Below are 12,811 nucleotides of genomic sequence, written 5' to 3'. Positions count from 1 at the left end.
AAAGACAGAAGACCATTTGGGGATGTTTGAACCTAGGACACAAGGAAGTGTTTTGTGAAACATTAAATTATATACACACATATATGTGTGTGTGTATAAAACTAAAAACATTATATATATACCTACAACAGTTAAGAAAAAAGTTATATATAAAGTTATAGATTGAGTCAGCTGTTACTTCGATGATAGCTGACTGAGAAGATCAGCTGATAGAATGTATATAAAGAGATGTACTGAACCCAATAAAGTCAGTATAGTTTCTTAGTTGATAAGTTGTATATATATAATTGTAAATGTTTTAATAAATAAATAATGTAGGAGATAGGAAAAAAAATAATAAAGTCAATATTTTACAGCAGTTCAAGATTGTCACATCTTATTCCTTCTTCTCTTTTTTAACATTTTGCTTTCACCGATACTTATATATATATATATACCTCAGCATGAATAGCCGTGCCATTTGGGACCATCTCAATGTACAAAAGACCTTTTTTCTTCACACTTTTATATAATGCAAAGCATTTTTTTTTTTACTCCAAGAATTTAAAATTAAAATTCTATGATATTCAAACTCTTTGGAAAACCAAATTGTAATGGAAACATAATTCGTTCAAACTAATGATTGAAAATTCACAAAACTACAAACTAACTATTAAAAACTTCTGCTTGTATATAGCAGTTACATTTCTTCATATTAATAAAAAAAATCAAAAGAAAATACTCCAAATTAAAGCCTCAAGTCCCTAAAATATCAGTTACTAATTAGTTAAGTTTTTGCCAATTTAGTCTTCTTCAGGACTGAAATACAGAAAAAATATAAACCAGAAATAAAACATCTCATTTGAACAGACTAAAAAAGACTATCCTAACATAGTAAATTAATTCATTAATAATTAACATAGTATATTAATCTGAATATGTTAATCATATACTATAATTTAAAAATATAGTGTATATATAAAAATATAAATATTACTCAATTTTCACTGTCCCTCTACTTTGAGTTAAACTGGATTATCGCTCATTTCAAAACAATTTCTTTATTATTCAAAATGATGATACTTTCCCATGCTATATTTTTATGCTATATACAATCAATTAAATGAAGATATATTATGTTTATCTAGAAAACTAAAAATACCATTTTCCTGTTTTTATCTGTCACTTTTATTCCATTACTTTTAATCACTACTTTGGCACTTTAGGATGGCAAATCCCCAACTATAGAGACAAAATCAAAAGCTCTGATTGGTCCATTATGGAGGAAATACCAACTGAGCCAAAGTGATATTCGCAGAGTACTTAAACTCTACAAATGTGACGGTAATTATAAAATAAAACTTACTTGTACCATAATTCCATTATAATAAATCATTTTTTTATACTTACATATTTAATTGAATCTTAAAGATATTCGGAACGTAAGGTTAATAATATATTATCACATGAAGAGTAACTGCAAAAAATACTGTTCCCATCTTAAAATACAAAAAATATTTGAAAATACAAAATTCCAAGTTATGTGAAAAAACAACTCATTTATGATTCATTTCATCAATTGTTCCTTGAAATGTGTATTTTTAGACTAACCTTCCTTTTTTTTTTACAAGCAGGTTATCCACAAATCAGACCACTCAATTCCAAAGAAAATTAGGAGTTGAATGTATCCCCAAAATCAACTGCCATTTTATTAATATTAGGATAGTATTTTGAGTTATAAATTTAACTTTCTGACTAGATAACATAAGTTTGATTGTTGGACCTCCCTCTTTTTCCCAATGAAACAGGAATTCCACAGTGGTATTACTAGAACTACTTATTAGTGGAAAGGACAAAATCTAAAATTCGTACCAGATTTCTACACTTATTGGAGATTCAGAGAGTTTTCTTTGTATCCTATCTTTTTCTAAACATTTTAGGAAAACTAAACTCTCCAAGTAAGTGAATAATTTTACTAACATGATGTATAGTGTCACCTATGGTATAACATGAGAACTAATAATCAGAGCAACAAATGTCTGGTATAAAATGAAAGAATTATGTTTTGTAACAAAATTAAATCTGAACTACTCCAAAATTGAGCTACCTCCTTATAGCAAATTCTTAATTGGTTTAGTGAAATAAAATTGTTTATTGGTTATCAAAGATCAGGTCTGTATCATCCATAATTGTATATAATCAAGGCCTGGATTTTATGCAATTGTATATATTGTTTTAGTGCTTTTTTTAAGCCGCAGATCAAAAATCTATATGAATCAGTGTATTCAGATGCAATTAGCCAATTTATTTCACATATTTGATGATAAATGTATATATTTACATATTTTGATGACTTTAGAATAAAAACAAATGTATAAATAATAAATCAAAATGCTACAATGAAGACAAAATTTCAGATTACCATAGAAAGTTCATATTAATTTAATTACTAATACAATAAACAATATAGTAAACACTACCTTCACTTTTATTCCCCAAAATTTCACTTTTCCTTTGTGCTCACTTTAAACATCCATTTCAAGTTTAGTTTCCTACTTTACTAAGTAGCTTAGTTTCATTATGAGAGGTAATATTTATTATTTTTAAAATGCTAAAATTAAGTGTGTCATTTAGATCATTGTTAAAATCTTGGATTTAACCATTCAAAACCAAAGATGAAACAGTGTCTTTACAATTGATAGGAAAATTGTTTATTACAACTATTGCTTAAAACATATTTCAAGTGAAAGAGAATCGATGGACATCTCAATGCAGTTATTTTTCTATCTGTTGCTGATGAAACTCGGCCTGGAATTGTTTTTTGCTATTACAAGAAATTCTATAAACTGATGAAGAAATCCCCTAAACACAGTATGATTTCAAGTTTCTTAACAAGAGGAATAAACTATAAGAACGTATATTGATTGATAATATGATTCAAATGGAGTTGTTTAATTAAATTGGTCTCTCAGTTTATAAAAGTAGAATATTTGTGTTTACTTATATTTACACTTCTTCCTTTGATATTTTATTTTCATTAATATCAAAATTTACAATCTGTTCATTTATTCAGGTACCAACCCCAAGAATGGTTTTACCCACCAGTTCAAATGTAATTTCACTTCTCATTCATGTGGCTTCCGGAACAGAGGAAAACCAATTTGGAAATGGAAGTTTGTGAGAAAAAATGGTATTAGAAACATTTTCTGTGCCCCTAAGATGTTGTTTTAATCACTTCATTTACAAATTTTGAATTTACAGAAGCATACATGTTCGCTTTTATGAATGATACTTCTTCAAGAAGCCAACTCCTATCAGTGAACTTTCATCCTGCTATTTCTAAAGATAACTCCAGACCACAAGGATGCCTTTCTTACTCGTACTTCTTGAGATCATCTTCAATGCAGGTATGTAGCAATGGCTAGTGGATTCAATTTTATTAAGAAATAGTTTATAAATAAATTGGTTAATGTTATCTAAAGAATTTGAAAGAATCTTATTGAAACTTACACACTACTGTTATCAATTTCTGTTACATTCATGCATATATTTTTTTAACATAGAGAATTGATTAGTAACATTAATTTAATTAGTGAATCAGCAAAACTGATTTGTTTATTTATTATCACAAAATAAATCCAATTACATGTATGAGCACGTACAAATTATATACAAATAATACATTAATATACAAATATAATAACAAATATAATAAATATTATAACAAATATAATAAAAAAAATAACAAAGAGAACATAAATTGCAATTTCAAGTGTATATATTGATTATAATATAAACATATAATATAATTGTATATTTATACACAATATAATTTATATAAGAAATAATTAATGTAATCGAAAACTTTATAAAGGTGTTATCTTCATAAAATAAAACAATCTTGGTTCTTTATTAACTAAATCGTTCGATCTAGCAATAAAACATTGCTACAAACAGGGAAAAGCAATAGTATTTAAAAGTCCATTTTTTTAAAATCATTTTGCATAATTTGTTTTTTAATTGAGATAAAATGGTAAAAGATTAAAGTATGATGACATAAGGAAAATATGTATAGATTGATTTATAACTGTTTATATGTAGAATTTTTTTTGTTACCCATAGCGAGCTTATTCAATGATTAGTTTTTATAAATTAAAAATTTATATGTCTGTTTTTGAAAGTGTTTTTCTTTTTTGAGTGCCCATAAATGTCTTCTATCAAATGTTAATCCTGAGTAACTATCTCAGTTTTAGTTAGCGGCTGATTGCCAATGTAAATGGGTACACAAGTAAACAGGTCGTTGGTGTAAATGTTTCTTATTTTGTTTGCTACAATTTAATTTTATTTAATAATGTTTGTTTAAAATCTTCTTAAGGTGGTTTTCTACTGTTATTGATATTTTTTAAGGATATCTTACGAAAAAAAATAGTGTTATATGGGGCCTATCAGTTATTTATAAGTGAAAAAGCAGTTAAAAAAAGAAAGATTGAATAAATAATTGGTAATATTTTTGATTTTATAAATATTTCCTGGTGACAAACCCTACCATGAAGAGTTTGAGGAATTAGACATTCCCCCCATTCAACTTCCTCTCTATCCCCTCCACTCAACTTCCTCTCTATCCCCTCCACTCAACTTCCTCTCTATCCCCTCCACTCAACATCCTCTCCCCTCTATACCCTCCATTCCTCTTACCCCTCTTCTTTTTCCCCTTCTACCCCTCTTCTCTCCCCTCCATCCTCGGGGATTCAAGAAGTCCTCCAAAACTGTAAAAAACAATAATAAGATAATTTTAACAATAATAATTAAAAGTCTTACAAACAACTATTTCATTTTATGTTTATTATTTTAGTAAACTTTTGAAAAATATCATTTCGAAATTATAAAATTATCGGATGCATTTTTATAATTTTTAAATCTTAACTAGTTCAAAAAGTATAAAATTTTAATTACGAAATTGCCAATTGAGTCCTATTTACATCCATAGGTTTCAAGTATTAAATCCAGCCATGAGTGCTAGGATTAATTTTTAATAAAATAACTTTAACTTTTTAATTTAACTATCAGGACCTATTCAAAAACCAAACAGCATTGTGCAGACCATTAAAAAATCATTAATTTTTGAAATTTAAATATAATAATTTGTCGTAGAATAGATTTTCCTTTATGTTTAAAAGATGTTGATTACAATTTCTCCACCATTTAAATTTTATATAATGCAATGGGTACCTACTGCCCATTTATCAAACTCAAGAAATGTATATTTTCTAAAAGATTTTTTCTTCCTCAAAATGATGGGTTTTCCGAAATCAAAATCAAATTTAGACATGAATTTGTATTTTTTTTTAAAATAGTTAATACAAAAAATAATTTCACAAAAAAACAACGAATGAACTTCTAAAGAACTTCATTTTCTAAAGAACTTAATTTTTTTTTAGCACTTAAAAATCGAAATATTGCAGTAATCATTCTTTGCATTATTGTTCATTTATTTTTGTCTATCTATTACCTTTACGCAATTAGTTATTTATAATTTTAAAGAAGAATTTTTTTGTTATTCGTAGAAAAAACTAAGTACAAATTATAGTTTTTTAAGTTTTTTTAGCAGAACAAATTCTGTAAAAACGAGATAGAAATTTGTTTGTTCTTCGCTGGTATCTTTTTGACATACTAAAAGTTTAGACAAATTTAAAGGATTTTTTGGAAATTTATTTTTGTTAAATTTTTCTTCAAAACATAAAAAGATAATCATGTATGGTAGTGATCTAAAGAAAATTTCATGCTGAAAGATTGTTATTGGCTTGAAAAAATAAGAATAAATAACAAAATGGTGAATAAAAACCTGCATTTATCACTAGAGCACAGTGAAAAATGAGCAAATATTTTAGGGTTTTTTCCGGCCAGAATTTTGTTATTTATTCTCAATATTTTTATTTATTTTAAAACCACTAATATAATTTTTTTCGACATGAAATTTTCTGCAAATTGATACCATGCAAGATTTTGTTTAACGACTTTGGTTAAAGAAATTCAAGATGGTGAATTATTTTATTGGCCACGATTAGACTTTTCTTGAAGTATGTTTAAAATGTATCGACAGCGAACAAAAATATGATAATTCTGATATTCTTGTATTAGTTAATGTTGTTGAAGCAGATAATTTGACAAATATTCTCTTTTCGTTAACAAATTGTTGATCCTCGTTGACACAATTTATTTTTATTTTCCTACGTCTTTTTTGTCAAAAGATAATTATCTCTTGTTACCAATGATTTTCTTTCTATTTTTTTTTCTCGTTAAACATAGTTTCTTTATATAAGCTACAGGATCAATTCTTCATGAATGAAAGTTGTACAAATACTACTGCTAAATTAACTGTATTTCGTATGGATTATTATTTTAGTTATTAATGCTTCATAACTAAAAAGGTGCCTAGTTGCTAATTTCAGCTACTAGCTATTTTAGTTATACGAATTAATTATGAATAAATAGATAACAACTGATCTTTTAGTTATTAATTCAATAACTACTCACTATAGTTTTATTTGCAGAAAGATTTTGCCAAATTCTAATCAGTGGCTTTTCTATATTCCTATAAACCTCTTTATTACTCTAAACCTCAAAATAAATTAACCAAAAATCTTTTTAAATCCTTTATTGAACAAAAGCATATGAAGTTGAAGTAGAAAGATCAAATTGAACCAATCGTGCAATCATATTTTCGTGGAATCGAATAAATTTGTCATTATTTTGAACTTTAGAATTATTTTTGTTAACTTCATTGTAATGATTAGGGCTTATAAAAGTGGGGAAAATCGATCCTAAATTTGTTTAGTACCAATCTGCCACTTTTTTATCTTATCAGTTACTATTTTTTTAGTTGAGGCTATAATTACTTCATATTCTTGAATCTTTCTTTTTTGTAAGCTATTAAAATTTGTATAATTGCATTGAAATTACGTCCATCGGTTGAAATTTGTATTGTAAAAAAATTTTAAAAATAAAATAAATTTCATATATTAAAAACAATATAATTTTCCCTTCTATGTTTATAACTAATTCTGGAAATTTCTTTGTCCAGAACAATAGTTTTCTGCAAGTAGATAGGATGTTGAAACGCAGGTGCACATTTGGGTGGGTCCTGGGTACTCCCAGGTAGATTCGACCCTAGTTCCGGGAGTAAGCCCCTTGCTCTGCCTCGCCCGCTTTTACCTGCTGGGCCAAGACCAAAGAAGCTTTTTGTTATCAAAGAAAAACTTTATGGCTCAATGGAAATTTCACAGGTAGTGGTAACCTTTCTGAAAATTAGTAAATTGCTTCTGACGCCAAGGGTTTTGGAAAATGTCGGGAATGAAATACAAAAAGAGAGTTTTTTAACAAATACCAAGGAAAGAATAAATGTTCGAAAATTCTCATTTTATATATAAAATAATTTGAAAAAAATTTAAATTTTTTCGTTGTTGCATTCTATTTAAAGGAAACTTCGTTCTTCTTAAGTAAAGAATAGTTTTCGTCGAAAATTAGGAAGCATAAGATACAACTTCGTAGATATATTAGGGTATTAATTGTACCTAATAAGTTACCCTGCAACAGGGCGATCTTTCAATAGTTATAATATCTTCTTTCAATAGTTTTTGTACTTTTCTAAACCACCATCCGGACCATATATATTTTTTTTAAATCATCATTTATGGTTAACTAATAATCTTACAAGGCAACCAAAAACCTTCGAGATCGACGTCACACACAAAATCGAGAATGACGTCACACAATAGACCAGTTGAGATCGCCGCCATATTAATTGTTGTGACTTTCAATACAGTTGTCAGCTCATCTTTATTCTCTTCTTCACAAGTTTGAAGATCAATAAGACACTCATAAGCTAAACTTTTACACAAATTCCACTTTTCACTCACTCTAGGCATGTTTTAATTAATTACTTATTACAAACGTTGGTTTACAATAAATAGATCTCTTTTACTATTACGATACCTTTAATGACTACTACCCTGACTACCTTCCTATTCATGCGGTCAACTATCTTCTTCCAAAAAATTATAACTATTCTTCCAATAAGAAAAATTATTAATTAATAACTGAGGTTTTTGCCCCAGTTTGCTAAGTTGAATTCAGAAAGAAGAACCTTTCAGAATTCAACCCTGATGTTATCTATTTTTTTATTATTATTTACGTACTTTATTTTATTGTTTTTCATTTTTTTATTACTTATTTCAACAGTACATGTTATTTGTAACTCTTTTTTCTAATAAATTATTGTTTCAATTTCAGCTCTGATAATTTTATTTTTTCTTTGGAAACTCCAAAAAATGGTTTAAAAGCACGCTGAAAACAATTTGGCTTGGTAATAAAAAAAATAAAAAATCGATCGGTATTAAATAACTTTGAAATCTATTCAATGAAAACTATACAAAACTTATTTACTTTGAGGCGAATTTTTTCTAAAGTTCTGTTGGCCCTCCCGCTTGTTCTAAAAATTATCCTTATTAAACAATATTTGCTAGAATGTTTTTTTAGTTGCTAGAAAAAAATATATAAGGCTTACTTTTTGCAGTTTTTTCGGACTTGGAAATATTTTGAAGCGAATTTTTTTTTTTTTTCATTTTTCATGCGTTCTGGTAAGAGTCCTGCACCCCCCACCCCTCAAGTGTTTTAAATATTATTCTTATTAAATAAATACATAATGTATCCAGAAAAAAGATGTATGATGTCAAAGATGCACAAAAGTCGTGCGTATTTTTAAGTGATATTTTACATGTATTCAATAGCATAAATGTTTCTTTTTTTTTATTAGGAACTTTAAAACTCATCAAATAGGAGCTTCTAGTACTCTAAGAATTTTTAATTTTTACGACTTCTCATTTCAAACTTTTTTATCAAAAATTTTTGGCATTTTTTTTTTATCTTTTATGAGTTCTGTTGGCTCCACCCAAGTGTTCTAAAAATTATCCTTATTAAATACATCCCTAATGTTGCCAGCAAAAAAGATATGTGGTGTTAAAGTTGCACACAACACGTAATTGACTCGTACTCATTTGATAGGTATTATTGATGTTTTCAACATCAGAACTATTTTTGTAAATAATAGAGAACTCTAGAAGTCTTATGAATACTACTAGAACTCAACAAAAAAATTAAAATATTAGAGATATTATCGATACAAGATTGTGTTAAAGTGTTGGTATTTCTAATTATAAAAAACTAATTTATTATTCAATTTTATTTTTATAATTTATTTATTGTTATTTACAACTGTATAAAAATATACATAACAAGTCAATTTGCTGTTAGTGATAAAATGACATGACACAAACATGGGGAGAATCTACCGATTGATAGAACTCCAAACTTATTATTTTTGATTATCTTTACTTTAATTATTTTAAAGAGATTATTTATGAAACTTCATCAGTATTTATAGTTTTAATTAAACTGCTAGTAGTTCTATGAGGGTATAAAATCATTTTCTTGAAGTGAGTTAATACTATATTCAATAGATAGTTTAAATTTCTTACTAATTTTTACTGAATTTGTTATAGAACAAAGGCGTTGTAAGCATGATTCAGTGGCCGCCATTTTGAAACCTTTTTGACCTGGGGTGCTGAAATAAATGTTTTGTACAGGGCCAAAACCTGAACACGTGGTCAACGAAGGGACAGAAATTTTCCAAGGGTTCCTTCTAACAAAAACTACTTTGTTCTTATCAGTGCTATCTTCTAACAAAAGGTCCAAAGGTCCGTTATCGCAGGACATACGGCCCTTGCCTTCCACGTGGTCCACCAAATAATACAAAAGCCTCGTGTAAAAAAGTCAGTTATTTTACAAAAATTTGATATAACTTTAATGAAAACTGTGTATTATTAAGATTAAAATTTGATGATTCTGCCAAGTATAGTAAGAGGCAGTACAATATGGTGGATGTTTCAAAATGTTAAAAAAAAAAAAATAATAAAACATTATTTACAGTAGAGTAATTGCAAACACATGCGACTTAAAAAAAAATAAGCTCGCAAAAAGCCTTTTTTTCTGTCACCTTCTTGTACCATAAAAAAACTAAGGAACGAATCAATGTAATCAACAGAAAATTTATGTTCAAATAGATTTTTTTTTTTGTTAAAAATGGTGGCCGAAAAACTAAAAAGCCAAAACTTCTCTCTCAGTGTTTAATATCTTTTAAACATTCTACCCTTTAACTATATAAAATCAATCAATCAATCAACCTTTTCTAAAATAGTACAAATTTTCAATAATTTGAGCCATCATAGTTCTTTAATAGTTCCCGAGACACTGATTTTTCATAAACCACTTACCCAAATCACAAGAAATCAACATTTGGTTAATTTATTTTAGCAAAATATTGGCGCCTGATTGAAAACAAAAAAAATCTTTAAAAATTCTACAACACTAGAAAATAGTTGACCGTAGATTAATAAATGGAGAAGATGGTCGGGGGAGGGGGTGGTCAGCAAAAAAAAAAAATTATTAGATTTATTCGTGCCGCCGTTTCGACCTGAGGTTCAAGTGTTCATGAGGGCTATAAAACTAAACGAGATAACAACCATCATTCAGAGAAACATAAGATTGAAAAGAAATAATAAACTAACAAATTTGAAAAAATAAACCTTACAATGATTTGAATAATAAAAAATAGTTGATTGATGACTATGGAATTAGAAAGTAGCAGATAAGTACAATGAAAGATGAAATAAAATATTATATAGGTAAGAATATATGTAAGCAGTGTCTAAAATAGAAAATCATTTAATGTTGAATAAAATTGCTAAACTGTGTGCTCTGATAGAGATGTTTATAACAGTTCCCGAGATACACTATTTACATTCAACTAGCTTTAATTTGTTATTAATTTTAACTTGGTTATAATTGTTATTGTTGTTCATAAACCACCCTCTCCCCCCCCCAAAAAAAAAACACGAGAAATCAACATTTTGTAAATTTATTTTGGCAAATATCATGTCAACCGCCAAGGGTTAACATAATCATTTGAAATTATTTTATTGTACTTTTTTTTTTAGTTCAAACAGACATCTCTACGTCTTAGTTTAGAGCTAGTAAAAAATGATTAAATATAAACCGTGAAAGAATTCGATAAGTAATTGAGGGGGAAATATTTTTCCAGGCTGGAAACTAATTTCCAGTAATAAGAGTTAACTTAGTAATATGGTTGAACTTGGTTTATTGAAGTTAATGAAGTCTCAATACGCATAAACCTATTAATCAGTTCATTACACCCCAATTTTTATTACTTTGACAAAAACTATTAAAGTCAAAATTTATGGCTGCCAACTATACTTAGAGGGAATAAAAATAGATCCCTGATTCAAAAAGTAAAAAAAAAATAATTTTTTCTTTAGTGCTCTATATCTTTAAAAATATCTACATTAAACAACACCGAAAAAACGTAATAGAAAATCATTTAATGTAGAATAACTTTACTAAAATATTTAACCTGATAGAGCATTTTACGTTCAACAGTTCCCGAGATTCACTATTTTACATTCAACTAGCTTTAATTTGTTTGTCTAATAATTCCTGAAACACAGTTTTTTCAAGAATTTACCATTGATTTTTCTTATTAATTTAGTAATATGGATGAATGATATACTTTTGAAAATTTTATAAAAATTAATATTTAACGTAAAAAGTCGTAGACGTTAATAATGAGTTACTACACATAAACTTATTAGTCCGAGAGCTCGGGGAAAAAATTGTTTATTTTACTCCAATTTTTTTATTAGTTTAATGAAAACTGTGCACAATTACTAGTCGAAATAAATGACTCTCCCAACCATAATCGGTGGTAATAACAAATGTTGGCTTATTGTTTAAATAAAATAAATTATGTCCAATTTAAGTCTCAAAACACTCTTTATTTCTTTAAAATCCCAACGTTTCGGCCATCCTCTGGAACAATCTTAAATATAAAGTTACACTCACACCGATGATTTAAAAACATTTCAGCCAGAATTACCCTATTTCGCCACTCTTCACATTTATATCAAAACTTTTAATATTGAACACACAATATTTGAAAAATATAGTTAAAGGTTCCCTCTTTTAAGAAAATTAAAACTTCTCAATTAATTTTTCTATTAGCGAGAAGTTTGATTTGTATTTGCCATAAGGATAAAGGAAATTCGCTTATCACAACTGTGAACTAAGCCATAAATATTCAATAAAGTTATTATTTAAACTAGTAGATAGTTTGTTTCTGTTGATAAACTAAAGTTGATAAGAAAATAAGTTCTCTTATCTCGAGGCCATTCTTATCTTTAAGTGTTTGGGGCCCCCCATGATCAAAGGTAGGCCTGGTTCTAAATTAACAAAAAACATTTTATTTTAACCTTTTTTTTTCTAGAACGGAAAATTAAAAAAAAAAAAAAAGTATAAACAATTTGTTGGCAAAAGAAAATGTTATGTTACAACCATAAAAATTATCCACTATCTGCCACATTGAATAACTTCATAACACATTATTTAAAGTATGGTGAATTGAGGAGTGGTGTCTCAGGAACTATGAGGGCTCAAATTTTATAAAAACACATACAGTGGAGCTGTTTGAATATTCATTAAATATTATCAAATTATAATTTAGATTCGTTGATCGCATAACTGGCCAGTAATTCCCCCTAGGGGGTCTTATCTTAATACTATATTTCACGGTCAAGGCAGTGTACTCCAATACTACCACCATTGGGTCGTGAGTTCGAATCCAAAGACTATACATTTTTTTTTTTTGTCTCCAGGGACATTTAATTTTATTTATTTTTAGAAATTTTTTAGTATTAAATTCAAG

The 12,811-nt window shown here is 27.6% G+C and overlaps 1 protein-coding gene across 2 annotated transcripts in view; it reads left to right on the top strand.

The window, feature by feature from the left end:
* The window catches only part of LOC106682334 (meprin A subunit beta), a 65,500-nt gene that overhangs the window by 38,067 nt on the left and 14,622 nt on the right, over positions 1–12,811 (top strand). For both annotated transcript variants that reach the window (XM_014423138.3, XM_024358334.2), the window contains exons 9-11: positions 1,206–1,323; positions 3,053–3,169; positions 3,241–3,386. In XM_014423138.3, the coding sequence (XP_014278624.1) occupies positions 1,206–1,323; positions 3,053–3,169; positions 3,241–3,386 (381 nt within the window). The remainder of the gene's footprint in view (positions 1–1,205; positions 1,324–3,052; positions 3,170–3,240; positions 3,387–12,811) is intronic.

Source organism: Halyomorpha halys, unplaced genomic scaffold (assembly GCF_000696795.3).
Source record: "Halyomorpha halys isolate HHAL.00 unplaced genomic scaffold, Hhal_1.1 Scaffold24.1, whole genome shotgun sequence".
NCBI lineage: Eukaryota > Metazoa > Arthropoda > Insecta > Hemiptera > Pentatomidae > Halyomorpha > Halyomorpha halys.
Note: the sequence above shows the minus strand (reverse complement) of the source record. Positions and strands in the feature narration are given on the sequence as shown.